Source organism: Brachycentrus maculatus, unplaced genomic scaffold (assembly GCF_059751285.1).
Source record: "Brachycentrus maculatus isolate JH-2025_06_01 unplaced genomic scaffold, ASM5975128v1 h1tg000029l, whole genome shotgun sequence".
Classification (NCBI taxonomy): domain Eukaryota; kingdom Metazoa; phylum Arthropoda; class Insecta; order Trichoptera; family Brachycentridae; genus Brachycentrus; species Brachycentrus maculatus.
In genome coordinates, this window is record NW_028280783.1 from 1,613,833 (window position 1) to 1,633,931 (window position 20,099).

Below are 20,099 nucleotides of genomic sequence, written 5' to 3' on the forward strand. Positions count from 1 at the left end.
TTATGTGTAATCAATTTCCAGCGGGCGCGCTGAGAAATTTCCCTTGAGCGGGCGCTTTCCATCAGGTTTTCTCTATATAAATTGCGTTATTGTTGTATAAATGTAGATTATTATTTCACAGGATCAAGGCGTAATAATCAATTTTCCTTCCTCACTGCATGACAAGAAATAATTTATTTTATAAATTAAAAATATATTGTAGTTGTTGAATTATCGTTGTGTGACATGAGTGACAATTTAAAAAAGTTCATTCAAAGTGAAAATTAAACAATAAAACTGGCTCACCAGTTTTGGATATCGTACCCACCTCCGTCAGCAGGTAATATATATTTTTTCATTGTTTTTAAATCCAAAATAATCCGGTTTGCTTAATACTCTCAAAGGCTTCATTTCGGAAGGGCGAAAGGTTTTTCCAATTTATTTAATATATTGGAAATACAGATAAATCGTGACGTTTCCAAGAGTCATTATTACGTGCTCAAAAATAATCATTTTCCGAGTCCCATTTTGAACCTTGCACTTATATATTATGATTAGCTGGCGTACAACTCTGGAACAAAAATTAATATATTATCGTTGGAAATATATCAAGAAAAAGCTATGCGCAAGGATGATTCAATATGCTGCCAACTGAACTGATGTTTTTTGGCATGCGAATTTGGGAAATAAAAATAATGCGTGACATTATTTATTTTTCGGATTATTATAAATAAAAGAGATTCGAACTATGTGCCTTTCTAGGATCTGATTTTATTGGATATGATAGGTTGATCTATTATAGAATCAGTCCGCTATTTTTTCTGAGTGTAAATCTCTATCACATAATAAATAAAGGTTCCCACATATATGATGGCATAATATAATATATAAGAAAATAAAAATCAGCTTTTCCTCGAAAAATAATAAAATTAGACAGTAAATGTATATATACTCGCACAAATATATACATACAAGTTCAAAAGAAAAATAGTAATAATAATAGGTACCTTGAATGTTTTTCGCACATACTTTGTGGCACATTTTGTAAACTTTATAAAATAAAACAACTTTGTTTTTTACCACTTTTTTATTGCTACATTTTTTCTCCAACTGGTTTTGACAAGAACCTTGTCATCATCAGGGTTAAACATTACATGTTTCGCCCTGATGAGGACAAGGTTCTTTTCGAAACCGGTTGGAGAAAAAAAATACAAATAAAAAACTGGTTTTATGTTATATAGTTTAAGAAGATAATAATTCATTTTAAATTAAAACAAGTAAATCATTAACCACAAATCCATATCTGCTCCCAGCGTGAAGTATATGGAGTCCACAAGCTGCATCCAGGCTGTTCTGTCGTCTACCAGCACCTTTGCAACCTTCCAAGTCAGGTCCGCGTACCGAAGTTCAGACGAGAATGAATCGCCATAAGACAACAAAGATACTTTTTATATAAGTGAAATAAGGAAGGAATGCAAAGCTGAGATAAGCATTATCGATAAAATTAAGAAAGGTGTGTTGAGATGGTTTGGACATGTAGAACGAATGAGTGAAGAAAGAACGGTAAAACAAATTTATGAGGCGAATGTTAGCGGGAAAAGAAGCAGAGGAAGACCGAGAAAAACATGGCACGATCAGGTATGCCAAATACTTGAAAGTGGTCAGGTTAGGAGTCGTAACAATCGGCGGGTATGTATGAAGAGATGCATGAACGTGGAAGAGGCGAAGAATGTTTGCAAGGACGGAGTGGTGTGGCGCTCAATTCTCTCTGCCTACCCCTGCGGGAAGCGGCCTGATGGTTAGTTAGTTAGTTTTTTTTTATATATTGTGAAATGCAAAAGAATTTAAAATAAAGAAGAAAAAAAACATTATATGACATTGTGTCATTCATTTTGTTCAAGCGTGTAAGCCAAGTTCTGGGACGGAGGAGGGCGATGCTCCACTCACAGAAGAAGAAATCGAGCAACAGCAAATGGAACATGAGGTCCAAGTTAAAAAGGTTTGTTGAAAAATAACGAAACATCATTGAAATTTCTAAAACTTTTATATTTAATTCGCTGTTAAATCACTGCATAAGCCAATTAATACGTCTTGGTTTTAAAAATGCGTCACGAAGTCCCAGTTGTTTTCTTAATTTGCTACATTTTGTAAAACGTAAATTTCGCTTTATATTTTGAAAACTTTTCTCACTTAATGTGTATTTAGAATTTTTATATATATATACATATATATATATATATATATATATATATATATATATATATATATATATATATATATAAATATATATATATATATATATAAATATATATGTATATATATATAAATATATATATAAATATATATATATATATATATATATATATATATATATATATATATATATATATATATATATATATATATATATAAATATATATATATATATATATATATATATATATATATATATATATATATATATATATATATATATATATATATATATATATATATATATATATATATATATATAAATATATATGTATATATATATATATATATAAATATATATATATATATATATATATATATATATATATATATATATATATATATATATATATATATATATATATATATATATTATATATATATATATATATATATATATATATATATATATATATATATATATATATATATATATATATATATATATATATATATATATATAAATATATATACATATATATATATATATATATATATATATATATATATATATATATATATATATATATATATATATATATATATATATATATATATATATATATATATATATATATATATATATATATATATATATATATATATATATATATATATATATATATATATATATATATATATATATATATATTTATATATATATATATATATATATATATATATATATATATATATATATATATATATATCGTTGAGACAATGTCGCGAATATGCAAAAACATATCATTTAGATATTGAGAAGTTAAGTTTAGAATTGGTACCTTAATCTTTGAAAATACTAAGCTAGCTTCACAAGTGATTGAATATCTAAAAAATATTTTTTTTGCCGTTTGAATTGTACAAAAATGTCTTTATTTATTCTTCATCTTCAAACCTAATGGTGCATAGGGTACTGCATCATATAAACGCGATTGTTAACACATGAAGGAAAGGTGATAAGCCCTCAGCTTCAGGTTCCAGTCCAGAATAATATTGAATAAATATTAGAGTGAAACAATCAGGTATATTTATTTGCCCCCCCCTTGGGAATCGAACCCGGGACCTCCAGAATGGTAGCCGAGAGTGCTGACCAAAAAAATGTTTCGCTTAACGAGTAAGATTCAGTTAAGTAAGTATAAGTTATGAGAGGTTCCACTGTATATTACAAAGTGTAAAATAAAACAAGGCACATACGTTTGGCACTACTTGCAAGTCATTCTAATATATATGTATGGCTTCTCCTTCCTAACGTGTGATTTTGTAGTCTCGACTCGAGCCACGTGTATCGTGTCGGTGAGAATCCTGATTCATGTATAAATTATATCAAATATTTTATCACGCCATATTGTTATAAAAGGCGCTATAAGCTTCTATATGTGAATGAATAAATGTAACACGTAAAATTTAAAACAAAAGTGAATATTACCATAGACCCTCTGACATTACTTGACGTAAGTACGAGTATGATATTTGGAATTCAATGCGAGGGATTTATTTAATTTATTTAATGTTTGAAAAAAATCCTGATAAGGTTAAGGATATAAGACGCTAATTATTATTTTATCCGTCTCTGTAGTGCGACGGTTAGCTCATCTGGCTACCATTCTAGTAAGTTCCCGGTTCGTTCCCAGGGGGTCAAATTAAATGTAAGTGTTTTCACTCTAATATTTATTTGATGCTACCCTGGACTGGCAACTTAAGCGATTGATCACCATGCCTTCATATAATTTATGATCGATAGCACTACGTCAGTACGATGCAGTGCCCTATGACCATTGACTAGAGATAAGGGTAAGACGAAGAAATATGAATTATTCTCATATTATTTTTTTGAATCTCAACAAAGTTGAAGAAGAATATGGAAGACTGGGCATTTACGGGGCTTACGACGTCATATGCTGGTTTAAGTGATGACTTTACACACGTGCAACATTCACCAATTCTACCCAAGATTGACAACCACACTACTCAAATTCTTGGAAGTTCTATACATATGATACCATTTCGAAACATTGTAATTGAATCAATAGAATTTCACTAGAGACACCTATTGGTGAGATGAAAGAAGCTTTTTACTGAGTCAACATTGCCCAGACTTCCATATTCTTCTTCATCTTTGTTGAGATGTCAAAAATTAATTTGATAAATAGCTCCTGTAATTGGAGATAATGTAGATTTGTGAGCAAGTATTCGGACACACTCAAAATGTTGGAATTGATTTATTCTTTTTTTATTGAGCCAACATTGCCGAGACTTCCATATTCTTCTTCATCTTTGTTGAGATGTCAAAAATTAATATGATAAATAACTCCTATGATTGGAGATAATCCAGATTTGTGAACAAGTATTTGGACACACTCAAAATGTAGGAAATGAAGTATTCTGTTCGCAAAGAAATTACATGTTTTTACCTGCTAAATAATGTGAAGAACAAAGTCCGTGTTGTCATTGTTGTATACCCCTGCTGAGAATCCATACAAATGTGAAAATGATTAGTTTCATACCAGTATGTCAACTGCGTTTGTGAAATCACAGACGATCGAGATATTGAGGTTTATATATTTTTTTGTTACTATCAAGGAAAAAGTTAGACTGGCGCAAGAAAACCTCCAGGACCAAGAACTCGACAGGGAGTTGCTATACCAGAGGCAAATCGAAAAGGAACAGGAAGAATTCGAAAGGGAGGTAAGTTGCCTTCAGGCTTACATACCTACTAAAAACCTTACCTTATGATATCTTTGTTTTTAATTTAAGTTTTATTAAGTAAATACCACTATTTCTACAGTGACACGTGTTTCGATGCATTCCATACATACGGTGGCGGTGTTTGAAAATGATGCAGAAAGCATCGAAGGTATTTACTTAGTTAAACTTTACAACATTTTGAGTGTGCCGAATACTTGTTCACAAATCAAGATATCTCCAATTATAGGAGTATTTTTCATATTGATTTTTGACATCTCATCAAAATGATGAGTTGTCAAAAAATAATGTGAAAAATACTCCTATAATTGGAGAAAATCTAGATTTGTGAACAAGTATTTTGACACACTCAAAATGTTGTAAATAAATTATCTGGTCAAATTATAAGCTTTGATGATAAAAATGAAAATGATATTTTCTGGCGTTTCTCATGTATGTGATTATAATCCAGGATTCGGAATTCACATAGATACTAATAAAAGAGTTTTTGCTTAATAATAAGCTTGTTTTCATCTCACCAATAGATGTCTATAGTGAAGTTCTAGTGATTCAAGAACAATGTTTTAAAATTGGTTCATGTAAATAGAACTTCCAAGAATTTGAGTAGTGTGTTTCTCAATAATGGATAGAATTGGTGAATGTTACACATGTTTAAAGTGATCACTTAAACCAGCCTATGACGGTGGTCGTCAGCCCCGTAAATGCCCAGACTTCCATATTCTTCTTCATCTTTGATGAGATGTCAAAAAATAATAAGTAAAACTTTAATTAAAAATAGATTGATTTTAACGCAAAGTGACTGCCAAATCAATTAATGAAATGATATCTGAGCCCTAATTCACCAAATCGTCTTGTATTAATAAATTACACATAGCACTATTAAAAAAGTGTGTTTTTAGTGACGTTTTATGGACAGCATTTTATAAAAGTTTGTGGTATCCTTTATTTTTCCATAAGAGACTACAACTTGGCAGATTTTAAATAAAAAAATTATTACGAGTACAGATATGCAACTATTATTTTTTCTTCCTGGTATTCCTCATAATAATAATTTCAAATACAAGAACAAAATTTCCACAGATATATTTTAAGAGTTTTTTAGAGAACAATTTTGAATTGACAATTTTCTTCAAAATGTAGTTTAACTTATAACTTTTCTCATTACGTAAATAATGATTACAAGATAAATCAGTAATAAGTAAATAAAAGACAAATAATTTTGTATTGAGAAATCACATTTGTCATTAAAAGTCCCTCGGGTGTTTTAATAATAACGTACATTACAATTCCTAGCAAGAATGAAAGGAATGTTACCCTGAGGACATAGCGTGTTCTTAGAAGTTATGTTTATACAGGTTGTCCCATAATCTAACGTATTCCTTTTAAGGGGAGTTAGGCCAGCTTATGACTCACCCAAAAATGAAAATATGACATCAGTAAACGTGCCTAAGTTTTTGAGATATTTCTACTTTTATGAATTTCGCGAAAATTTATTCGCCTTAGATCAGTTTTTTGAGTGCCACTTCTTCATAATTTCATATTTTGGCATTCTAAATTATGTTTCACAATAAAACAAAAAAATTATTTAATTTAAAATAAACACTTTTCACTTTATTAAACCAAAGCAATTGTTTACATCGGAATTCCTAATAAATTAAATAATTATAAAATTAGCTCATTTTGCATTAAAAAAGTAATATTTTTTTCTAAAGTAAAACAAAGTAAATGCCATACTGTATAAAATAACATTAAACAATTTTTTAAAAATAAATTGCCAGGTTAGCGTCATATATTTTTTTAGGGTGAAGTGTCAAAGTTATCTAAGGATTTATTATAAAATCATTGCCCGGGCATTATTTTTTTTCCACCAAGGCAAGCCAGTATTGGTAATTTTTTGGACTGTGATCAACAGAATAGTTATTCAGTATTGTGAAACATAAATTAGAATCTTAAAATATGAAATTTTTAAAAAGTGGCACTCATAAAACTGATCTAAGGCGTGGATGTTCGGGAAATTCATAAAAGTGGAAATATCTAGAAAACTAACGCACTTTTACTGAGGTCATATTTTTATTTTTTGGTGAGTCATAAGCTGGCCTAACATTCCTTGAAAGAAATACATTGGATTATGGGACACCTTGTATATAGTAAGCCAATTATTTCAATTATTCCTACTCCTTGAGGTTGAATAACAATATTTGAGAGAGAAGTCTAGAGGGGTTGTATCCGAAAAGGCAGTTAATAAATATTTCTGAGAGACCGATACACTTTGGTAGGATAAATAAGGCTAAATTTCCATTTCTTATGGCTGGTACACACAGACGAATGTCGAGCCCACTTCACTTACTCCTTTCAAGAACGTCATAAATCAAAAATCGTCAATTTTCAGTTATGCATGTTTTCGGAATGTCCCAGAAAATGTACTATATCCCAGAAAAAGAGGCATATTTTTAACTTAATATTTACACGCTACAGGGCAGAAAGTGTTGTTTTTGTATTTTAAAGAAAGGGAATTTTTAATTATTTTTTTTAAATATACTGAATATTTTTCAAATGGAGAAAAAACCTTCAGGTTTTACCGAAAAGATCTGTTGCACAGTAAAAAGTTCAGTAAGTGACTTGATATTTATTTTTAATACATTGTATTATATTTTTAAACTTTAAAAACGTTCTCCTGAAAAATCAAGTTTTTTGATTTATGAAATTGTAAGGAGTGAGCGACTTGCAAAGTCTCAAATCTAGAAGTTCAGACAGCAGTCAGCGATTCGTTTATTATGTAAACAGACAGTAAATAATAATAATAACCAACCAACCAACTTCAACGCCGCTTCCCCGCAGGGGTAGGCAGAAAGAAAAGAACGCCATACCTCCCCGTCTTTGCAAACATTCTTCGCTTCTTCCATATTCATGCATCTCCTCATACATACCCACCAATCATTTTTACTCCTGACCCAGCCGCTTTCAAGTATTTGACATACCTGATTGTGCCAAGTTCTCCTCGGTCTTCCTCTGCTTCTTTTTCTAACTAAATAGGCCACATAAATTTGTTTAACCATTTTTTCCTCACTCATACATTCCACATGTTCAAACCATCTTTTCAAATACACCTTTCTTAATTTAATCGATAATGTATTTTGTATATAAAAAGCATTGATAACTTTGTTGTATGGTAATAAAACAGTCTCTTTATCATCCGTTGTTTAGTTTGTGTAATACCACTTTTATAAACACTTATTCCTTACTACTGGTTTTGGAAAATCATTCCATCATCAGGTCATTAAAATAAAATTATTTCGAAACTGGTAGTCACGAATAAGTTTTAAAAAAAGTGGTATTACACAAAGTAAACAATGTGTGGTAAGGAGAGTGTTTTATCGATAATGCTTATCTCAGCCTTGCATTGAATGTAAATATTAGCAGCCTTGCATGTGAATCATAATATACGTGGGAATCCTAACATATTAACGAATTCTTAAATGTATGATATTTTACTGATTTCTTGTACTGCCAGGATGCAATTCTGAAAATAAACGATCATTTACCACATGCATTCATTCGGGAGGACATTTATCTGTGTGTACCAGCCATTATTTATATTTATTTTCAGACGACCCAAATATTGAAAGCCTATAAACTTGTTTATGAGAAAATTCATTCCATAGGACATAACGATTGTATTTATCAAGGGAAATATTTTCAATTACAAGACATTCAGAGAATAATCTCTGTTATTGACAGTATATTAAACAACATTTCACATTCAAGGTTTTACCAATTCTATCGGAATAATTGAAAAAGAATTGTCTAATCACTTAAACAGTATGTGTATTTATGTATTATCTTATTTATAGCGAATCGGAGATGCATGAATGTGGAAGAGGCAAAGATTGTGTGGAAAGACAGATTGGTGTGGCGATCAATTTTCTCTGCCTAGCTTTTTCAGCAGTAAAACGAGTCTATTTTACGTCGGTTTCTTCCCATTGGATCGAAGATCGAAAATGGAGACGTGTGTAAATTCAAATACCATACTCTTATGGTATGAATATCAGTTTTCGTTAGTACATTATCGTAAGCATATTGTTTATCTCTATAAAAGTATGATATAAGGCCACCTCGCCTCCTTCACGTCCATACATACATCGCTCACTCCTTTCAAGAACGTCATAAATCAAAAAAGTTGAATTTTTCAGGAGAACGAAAGTTAAAAAATATAATACACTGTATTAAAAAAATTATCTTTTTACTATGTAACAGATCTTTTAATATAAAACCTTAAGGTTTTTTCTCCATTTAAAAAATATTTAGTATATTTTTAAAAAAATTAAACAATACGTTTTCTTCAAAATGCAAAAACAACACTTTCTGCCCTGTAGCGGGTAAAGATTAAATTAAAAATATGCCTCTTTTACGGGGATATAGTACATTTTTTGGGCATTCCGAAAACATGCACAATTGAAAATTGACGATTTTTGATTTACGACGTCCTTGAAAGGAGTGAGCGACATCTAGTCATATGCCCTCCAATTACGCATACTTTTGACACCACATTTTAGGTTCAGATTGATCTGATCGTTCCAAGTATTTTTCGGTCGTCATCGTTCTGTTTTCCCGCTCACATAAGCCACATATATTTTCTTAGTCTTTCTCTCGTTATCCATTCGCTCCACATGTCCATACCACCTTAAAGAACTCTTCCTAATTTTTTCAATTGTCCCTTGTTCAGCCTAACATTTCACCGTTGGATACTTTACCTGTTTTTCTTTATTGTACTAAAATCGATCATTCAACCATTTTTATTTAAATTTATGTTTAAAATGTTTACATTAAAATTATGCGTCTGATACATTGGCTCTTTTTTATTGTAACGTTTTTGTAATTAATTTAATTAAAATTATATTATGTAAAAACCCCGCTGAAAATTAAATTTAAAATGGAAAGATTACCACAAAGTGACTGCCGAATCAATTAATGAAAGAATTTTTAAGCCTACAACGATACAAATTTCAATATTATTGTGTTAAGCAACAAAATATAAAGCAGTATTTTACGAAAATGACCATTTATAAATAATTTTTTGAAATCTTTTTCGCAGATACTTACTGGCACATTTTACTCACTACAAAATAAAACAACTTTGTTTTAACCACTTTTTCCAACCGGTTTCCACAAGAACCTTGTCATCCTCAGGGTTTATGTACTAATTCTAAAGCATTGAAATACTCATAGGTAGGTTATAGTTAATTATCCTTCCCTTAGGATACCAAAAACTTCCACGCACTCCGTACACCATTTGAAAATGTGATTTAAAAAAAACGGGAAAAACTCCTAAATGTTACTTTTATTGAGCATTGCGCAGCGAATACGTCCACTCCGGATGACTGTGAATGTATTTAAATAAATACACCATGAATTCTATAATGTTATCTAGATAAACTTCTTCTTAACATAAACCGAATTTTCATCAACTTAACCTTACAAAACTTACCCTAACCTAACCTTACATTACCTAACCTAACCTAACAAAAGTTAACCATACATAAAAAAATTTAACCTAACTTTACATAACTCAACTTCACCTTACTTAACTGATTTTTAAATTATAAAAGTTTCTGAACCCAAAAACTGTAATTATACTATTTATATTGTGAATTTTTCTGGATCAATTATGATTTTTCTCTAAATTAAGGATGTAAAACACATTGCATTTATAAATAAAGTATTATTGATTGATTCGGGATTAACTTTTTGGTGTGACGTTGTTTAAAAAAAATTAAACACTTGTATAATACCACTTATCGAGTTTTATTTCATTACACACGACTAGTTTCGAAAACTTCAGTTATTTTTATCGACAGGTGAATAGTAAAACTAACGATATAAAAATTCAGGTAAATAAAGAGATTGGTACGGTAATAAATAGAGGGGGGGGGTGTTAAACAACGAGACTTTTTGTAAAAATAAATATCACACGACTAGTTTCATTACACACGACTAGTTTCGAAAACTTCAGTTATTTTTATCGACAGGTGAATAGTAAAACTAACGATATAAAAATTCAGGTAAATAAAGAGATTGGTAGGGTAATAAATAGAGGGGGGGGGGTGTTAAACAACGGGACTTTTTGTAAAAATAAATATCGATAATAATGGTGACATATTTTGAAAAACCACTTTATTAATTAACGTTTCATCAGAACTAACATTTTTATGTATTAATTTTTTTTAGGATCATAGAAATACATCAAAAGTCAATTCTTGTAAAACGTTAATTGATGCTATTTAAAATATTATCTGTTTCCTTTTACGAAAATTTCCATTCCTTAACCATTTATTTATTACCCTACCAACGTCTATATATACCTGAATATTTTTTGTGCTCGTTAGTTTCACTATTCACCTGTCGATGAAAACAGCTGTAGTTTTCGAAACTAGTCGTGTGTCATAAAATAAAACTCAAAAAGTGGTATAACACAAGTGTTTGATTTAAGAAGAAAAATTAAAGTATACAGATGATCATCATGTGCAAAAATGTATGCAGGTGGGGACGTCTGGCATGCATACTTCTGGCTCTGCACAACAGTTACACAGGCGGAGCTGGTCTTCCAGTGGTTCTCTGAATCAGGGAGGTAGAAGAGATAGTCAGGCCTGCGAACGCGAACAGCACGAAGAGGTAACCAATTTAAAAAATATTGTTTTCCTACCATTTAATTTTTTTTAAATATTTTCAAAATTAAACGTTTGCATACTATCACTTATTAAATTGTATTTCATTACAGACGACTAGTTTCGAAAACTACAGTTGTTTTCATCGATAGGTGAATAATAAAACTAACGAGTGGATGAACCTTTAAAAGCATTATTATTCGCATAAAAAGTAGTGGTCTTAAGGATACTTTAATGCATACAATTTTTTTTTTTATCAAAAGATTAAATTCTCATAAAGTATGAATTCTTGTTTTATTGAGTGTTAAGTTAATAAACGTCTCAAATTATCATAAACGTTTACTTGAATTGAAAACAGATTTTTGGTATAAGTACTTCATAGGAGCCTAGAAGTGAAGATCCCCCTAAAAGTCCCCATCTCTCAGTATGGACCACAATGTAAATAAACATTTGCCAATCAAATAATTTTCTAAGAAAACATTTTTCACCAGCATCACCATCACCAACGTAATATAAATTTAAACATGACTGTGACCCATAGCAGTGTCCACACGTCGGGTTGCATTCTATCGTAAATTACGCTAAAACTTAATTTAAAGAAAAAATGTATTTTACAGATGCCTCTCGTCAATAGCAGTACGGCTGATTCAAAAACCTTCTCAAACTGGTCCATTGGGGTTGGTAACAGTGATTACACACCCGATGGGGGAGAGCCAACGATGTGTTGTGATTCAATACCAGGTAACATTAATTAATTAAATAACAACTTTTCAAATGTCAGTTCTCCACGAAGAATTTTAGGCGTGCGGTGGTTTGACTATGTGAGGAATGAAGAGATAAGCAATCACAACTGTCGTCAAGAAAATGCGATTCAGTTGGCTCGGAAATGTACTCCGCATGCCTCCCGAGAGCCGCCATCAAGCTTGCCTCTTTTACAAGGCGTCAGGCTCGCGCCGCCCAGGACGACTACTGCTGACAATTCGTCGGCAGTTCTCGTCAGAACTTCGGGACGCGGATATCACTTTGGAGGATGCAAGGGAGCTGGCAGCCGACAGAAAAACTTTGTTTAAAGTTTATGAAATATATGTGTTTATATGTGTATGTGTGTGTATGTATATTTATATATATATATATATATATATATATATATATATATATATATATATATATATATATATATATATATATATATATATATATATATATATATATATATATATAAAGGGTCCGCCAAATAACTTTTTTTTTTTGAAAATGGTATAAAAAAAAAACTAAAAAACTTCGGCTGTGTGGCACGTAGCGCCGTCCTGTTGAAACCAAATGTTGCCAATATCCTCCTCTTCAATTTTTGTGAACAAAAATCCGTTCAACATGGCCCGATAACGATCGCCATTGACTGTAACGGCCACTCCTTGCTCATTTTCAAAGAAAAATGGCCCAATTATGCCTCTGGACCAAAATCCGCACCAAACAGTGACTCGTTTTGGGTGTACCGGCTTTTCAATGTATGCGTGCGGGTTTTCTGTGCCCCAAATACGACAATTTTGCTTGTTTACATACCCGCCAAGATCAAAATGAGCTTCATCCGAAAAGATGATTTTTTTGGCAAAATCGGCATCTTCTGTAAGTCGATCGCAGGCCCACTCAGCGAAGCGAAAACGCATTGGATGGTCAGTTGGCTTCAACTCCTGAACCAATTGGACTTTGTATGGCGTCATACCAAGGTCTTTATGCAAAATTCGTCTCAATGATGTCTCCGAAATGTTCAATTGTTGAGAACGACGGTGAATTGATGTTGATGGCGCTTCACGCACACTTTCTGCCACAACATCGATATTCTCGGGTGTACGCACTGTTTTTGGCTTTTCACGCTTTGGTTTATCGATGAGGATGCCAGTTTCTTTCACTTTTTTCACAAGATAACGAACATACGGAGCTGACGGTGCTTCTCTTCTTCCAAAAACCGTACGCAATTTTCGCACACATTCTGCAACATTACCATGATTTTCAAAGTAATGTCGCAATATTTCCCAGCGTTGTTCAAGCGTATACACAACCATATTCGCTCAGCGGAAAGATAAAACTAATTATCTGTCAAATCAGACATGAGCTAAGTGTTACCATTCACGAAATAAGCACTAGTTGAAAAAAAAAACTTTAGATGGCGGACCCTATATATATATATATATATATATATATATACACATATGTGCGTGTGTGTGTATATTTATATACGATCCTCATTTCAAAGTTATAATTGAAGTAACAATATTTTTTACTGTGCTCATTTTAATATTATTTAATTAATGTAGATCGTTAGTTTTTTTTTTATATTTTCCTTGACAGTTCTTTATTGTTATTTTTTCCTCTTCTCTCTATCTCCTCTTACATCCTTTATTTATTGTTATTACAATGTATTTGGTTTGTTAGAGCCCAAATCACTCGTAAACGAGTGCAGGCTTTATTTTTTTCCATGGCGAATGATAAACAGTACACAGTGTATAAAGTAGTAGCTAAAGTCACTCAATGCCAAGTAGTAAGCCCTCTGAAATCTCAGACTTCCGTATTCCCATCGAAAAAAAAGATGCTGCGTTCCTGTTGAGACATATTATATGTTTAATATGTCCAGTGGACTGTTACGTTTTAAAGCGCGGGCATATTGATTTTTTTAAGGAAAGCTAATAGATTTGGAGAGATTATCTTACAATTTTATAATTATAGACTATCATTACGTCTCAGTATGGGGCCGACATTTTCCTTAAAAAGGGTACAATGTGTTTCGGACAGTTTGAATTGCGTACAAATTACCTTTTCTGTAGTTGTTATCTGAATTAACGAACTTTTTCGATAATTTGAATGTGTACGTTGAAAACACAACCGTAACGAAAGCTAAGGGTGCTTGTATCAAATACGAGTACTTTTTCACAAATCTGGGTTTTCTCCGCGAAGGAATTTTTAAAACATTTTTAAGACATCTCAACAAAGATGAAAGATAAAATGAAAGTTTGACCTGTAAAAGTCTGGTTAAGTGATGAACTTTACACAAGTGCAAAATTCATTATTCTACTCATGATTGACAACCACACTACTAAACTCCTACATATTAATCTCAAATGAGTTCACAAGAGCCATCTATGTTGGATTGAGAATTGGTGAAAAAATACATTATTCTTCTCATTGACAACCACACTACTCAAATTTTTGGAAATCCTTCATATTAATCTCAAATAAGTTCGCAAGAGCCATCTATGTTGGATTGAGAAAGCTTTTAATTAGCAAAGAAACTTTTTGAAATACGCAAGATCTCAACCCAGGATTATTTTCAGATACTGGCAAACGCCTAAAAACATGATTTTCAATTTTATGCAGCTTATAATTTGACTTGTTATTTTTACAAAATTTTGAGTGTGTCCAAATACTTCACAGAACTGAGTTTTTACCACTGATAAGTTTTTTTTACAATGCTTGATTCATGCAGTGAAATCTGGAAACGTGTCTCTTTTTGTATGTTATGTACAATAGTATATAATGCTTGGAAACATTATTTGCTCAGAATTTTGTATTATTTTCATTACAGGAGATTCTCCTACAGAATGCATTCAGCCAATTTATCCTGAAATCTTAGTTGGTGATCGTCCACGGGATATGAGACGAGTTCCAACGTATCCAGGGTGAGAGCAAGTTTGTACCTACATATATATATATATATATATATATATATATATATATATATATATATATATATATATATATATATATATATATATATATATATATATATATATATATATATATATATATATATATATATATATGTATATATATATATATATATATATATTTATTTATATATATATATATATATATATATATATATATATATATATATATATATATATATATATATATATATATATATATATATATATACATATATATATATATTGTACATATGTAGGTAGAAAAAACTTTTTGTTAATGAAAAAAAACCTTTAAAACGTTGTTCGATTAAAATTTTATCCATATTTTTTTATTTTCTATGGTTTAATGTATGACCTATTCATTATCGCATTGTGAAAATTATTTGAATAATTAAGGCATCTCAGATCCAGCACCGGTCTTTGGGGGGGTTTTGGTCCAGCTATGAGGCAAATGGGTCTTTCTATAATAATCTTGCATGTCGCTGGAATAATCCCAAGTCGCTTTATGCTAAAATTGTCCCGATATCATGAAAAAACGTAGAAGGATGTTTGTCGCTGAAAAATTTAAAATATGAAAAATAACATCGCTTACATTTATTTTCACTCTCCCCCTGGGAATCGAACCTGGAACCTCCAGCACGGTAGTAAAATGTGCTTATCATTACACCACGCATCCGCAGAAATTGAGTATGGTTTAAAATATAGCGCTTTATGGGCAATGTATCTTGTTATATTAACCAAATTTTTGCATAAAATTACACATTTTTCGATTTCGGTGAATAATTATATTTTATCCGGTATTATGTATTCAATTAGGAATTTAAAAACTTGTGTTTCTCAAGCTATCATTAGACGCAAGAGCTCCGTAGATAAGGAATTATATACTTGTATTAAACATCTTCAATTCCAATAATGCCTTCACTCTACTACGTCTTATGTACGGTTTGTGTCCGAACGATATGGGATATTACACAAAAAGTGCTTTGTTATTAAACATTTTTAAACTCAACGGTTTGAATCGATCGTCTGCGGAAAACTCCCCCCCCTATGAAAATGTTTTGACATTTTACTTGGACCCTTTTGCGCCAGTGCGCCTTGCGCAGACGCTCTTCCTGCTGCGTGGGCGATTCTCTGTGTTAGTGTATTTTGTTGACTGTATTCCTGTTACCTTTGTCCAAAACCTGGGAATGACCGTTGACTTTCATTTAGCAGTAAAATTTCAGTCGTTATTTGCGGGGTTTTCATTTTAAAACAATTAACAAAAATGTTATCTCAAAATGCTTTATTGTTAGGTACGTTTAAGTTATTATATTGTGTGTCAGTCGAATTGGGGTTTGAAATTATTTACTTTTATGAGAGCTTTTTATTGTTCTTTCGGTCTTTATTTTAAATGATATATTACATGATTATTATACATCTGTATTTGTAAGAAATTATTAAATATTGATCAACAATCAAGAAGAAAAGGATCTGGGGTGACTATTATATTTCACCCCTTCGCTAGGGTTGCAAGCCTCCCTTCGAGAATCCCCATGTCCGTACACGTCGGCGCTAGTATTGGCGCGACTGCCGAGCGTAGAAAAGGCGCTGCGACTCGCTCCGGCGGTAACAGTCTCCGGTGTCGACCATTGAGGCAGACGCTTGCAGGGTTCCCCCAACTGGTACCTTCCAATTTTCCACCACCAGATTCCCTTTATCATCCTTATTAATCCTGACATCCCGGTATCCATAAACATTTTTCTTTCTCACTGCGACAAGACACTACGCGCACCGTCGAAATCTGCGCAACCGCGTAAATTTACCCCAATTATTTTGTCATAATCCCATTCTTGGTTTTTCATCCCTTGAAAAAATATTTTTTTGAGTGAAAACGTTTGCTGCTCGAGGCGCTGGGACCATCTGGAAAGGTAGGAGCATTTATTTTTTCTTTTTTTTTGCAGTCGTAACAGTTTGTGTTTGATTTCTAGGTTAATGCTGTTCCATGCCCTATATAATATTGCTCAGAGGCCGCATGTGCGAAACGAGGAAAGATGTAATAATCCAACTATATTTCTTTCTCAACCATACGGTGAATATTCCAAAACTAAATTTGTGGCAATTAATACACCCTATAATACTCTAGCACCCCTGAAAACAAAAAATCATGAAATTACGAAATATATTGTACGTACATTTAACTATAAACCGTCACGATTACATATGCTGGGGAATAAACTCATTTCAAGCGAATAATATTTTGCTTCTTCCGTATTTTATTAGAATGCGTCTGAGCAATATAACAAATTATTTTTATTTTTACATTACAAAGTACTTTGCTTTTTCATTCAATTTTACTCATATTTTAAAAAAAATCATTGTAAAATGTTGTTTTACTTTCCATTTTTCAATAACGTTTTTTACACATGAAAAATAAAATAACAAAATTAATTTTCATATAAATGTTAAGATATTTTTAAGCTCGCAATAAAAGATCAATAATCAGAGTCCTTATAAGTATGCATATATAGCAAAGAAAATTACTTTCCGGATAAAATTACATATTATGTAAAAAAAAAATATATTTCACATTTTGCCGCAATAAATGTACATAGAAAAATAAACAAAAGTGGACATGTAACAGGAATAAGGATAAATCAACAAGAGTCGTAAACAGATTAAAAAAACACGTAAAGAATACTTTATTCAGCCATATATATTTTTTAAAAAATATTACTCTTTTTATTATATATATATATATATATATATATATATATATATATATATATATATATATATATATATATATATATATATATATATATATATATATATATATATATATATATATATATATATATATATATATATATATATATATATATATATATATATATATATATATATATATATATATATATATATTTGTATACCATGTCATTCAAATTATCTGTAAATGAATTTTTACCACCATCTCCTCAAACCGATATGAATATTTAAAAAATCTTATCTTTTTTGTCCAGTCTCTCTACAGTCATATTGATGTTTACAAATGATCTGGTTAGGATAAATGCAGTCAGTATTTATTGAACACTGTTCTGGTCAACCTTTCACCGCATGTTATATACTAATCTCTGAAGGAAGAACATATTCGGTAAGTTTAGCGAGATGGAAACATATGGTTTCTTAAACTGTTGGTCGATAAAGTTGTGGATTGAATTCTAACACTTCTCAATACCAACTATGCAGAAACGTAACTTAGTGATGGATGTATACCGATTTATATAATGAATCACAATGTTAATTCGAATAGTATTATATGAGAGACAAAATTACACTGATATTTCTGAAGAGTTGTACCTGGATCTAACTGTGTAAAAATGTACATTATGCTTATTTCCTTTAATATCACATTATGTATAAATTTATACACTTACGAAAATTCTGATAAGAGAAATAACTTTAATATGTGTGAATTTATAATACTGCCTATTCTAATTTGAATATGATGCCCGGCGTAATTTATTCAATTCTGTACTATTTTATATTCACGATTGACGCCATTTTCTAATTTAGAAATACACAAGTGTAGTTGTTACAGCTATGATAGACAAGTAAACACTCACTACAGTACCTTCCATAAATAATTTAATGCGTAGGGAGGGGCAATATTAAGAAACAGCATAGTTGATAAGTGGTTATTCCTTATACTGTACAGAGTAGGTAAAGTATTCATTTGCGGTGTCAATTACTAGCAACTGACAAGATTAACGGATTATTAACTGTTTAATGTATGTTTTAACAGATTATAAGCATAACACAAAAATAATATCTAGCGGTGAATAGTAAAGCTTTTTTGAAAATTTTGACATATCGCTCACTCGTTTCAAGAACGTCATAAATCAAAAAACATGATTTTTCAGGAGAACGTTTTTAAAGTTTAAAAATATAATACAATTTATTAAAAATAAATATCAAGCCACTTATTGAACGTTTTACTGTGCAACAGATCTTTTTAAGTAAAACCTGAAGGTTTTTTTCTCCATTTGAAAAATATTTAGTATATTTAAAAAAATAATTAAACAATCCATTTTCTTCAAAATGCAAAAACAACACTTTCTATTCTGTAGCTGGTAAATATTAAGTTAAAAATATGTTTCATTTGCTAGGATATAGTACATTTTCTGGACATTCCGAAAACATGCACAACTGAAAATTAATGATTTTTTATTTATGACGTTATTGAAGGGAATGAGCGAGAGATGCCCCATATCATAATTTTAATATTTCCCATCTTGTACACTGTTCATTTTGTCATTGATGATCTAAAATAAAAAAAACACATACGACGACGATAGTCGTTAAATGCTTTAGATTCGTGGAGCTAAAACTTTATTTAAAAAAATAAGGATTAAATAGCAAAATCTCTATTGAAAAATAATTTATTTTATCTTACATTGCCTGCGCTAAAACGTTTGGCGCCAAAGCGACATAACGCCAAAACAGCCGCATTAAAACTTTTATGACTTATTTTCTGAAGCCAAAAATAGCGAATAGTTGATCAATGTAGCGAACGATACAGGTGGAAGTGTTGTAAAGCTAATGCTCGACTTTTATGGAGTGATTACGGTAGAAGAAAATACAAGCATTATCATGCATGTAAATGGTTTATTAAATTTATTGGCCCTCGCTAGCTACACATTTGCATAATCTTTTTGACAAGTTACGGATACCTTGCCAAAAAAAAGACCTCGATTTTTGAGGCAAAAGGCATTTTCGGATGTCTTCTTACGAATCTAAGTGCTGCTGTGCTAATCGGTAGTCG

The 20,099-nt window shown here is 30.9% G+C and overlaps 1 protein-coding gene across 2 annotated transcripts in view; it reads left to right on the plus strand.

The window, feature by feature from the left end:
• Positions 1 to 20,099, plus strand: part of Hk (potassium voltage-gated channel subfamily A regulatory beta subunit hyperkinetic) — a 43,487-nt gene that overhangs the window by 552 nt on the left and 22,836 nt on the right. For both annotated transcript variants that reach the window (XM_088271950.1, XM_088271958.1), the window contains exons 2-7: positions 122 to 319; positions 1,881 to 1,978; positions 4,813 to 4,917; positions 11,473 to 11,604; positions 12,215 to 12,338; positions 15,175 to 15,268. In XM_088271950.1, the coding sequence (XP_088128076.1) occupies positions 1,952 to 1,978; positions 4,813 to 4,917; positions 11,473 to 11,604; positions 12,215 to 12,338; positions 15,175 to 15,268 (482 nt within the window). In that variant the 5' untranslated portion in view covers positions 122 to 319; positions 1,881 to 1,951. The remainder of the gene's footprint in view (positions 1 to 121; positions 320 to 1,880; positions 1,979 to 4,812; positions 4,918 to 11,472; positions 11,605 to 12,214; positions 12,339 to 15,174; positions 15,269 to 20,099) is intronic.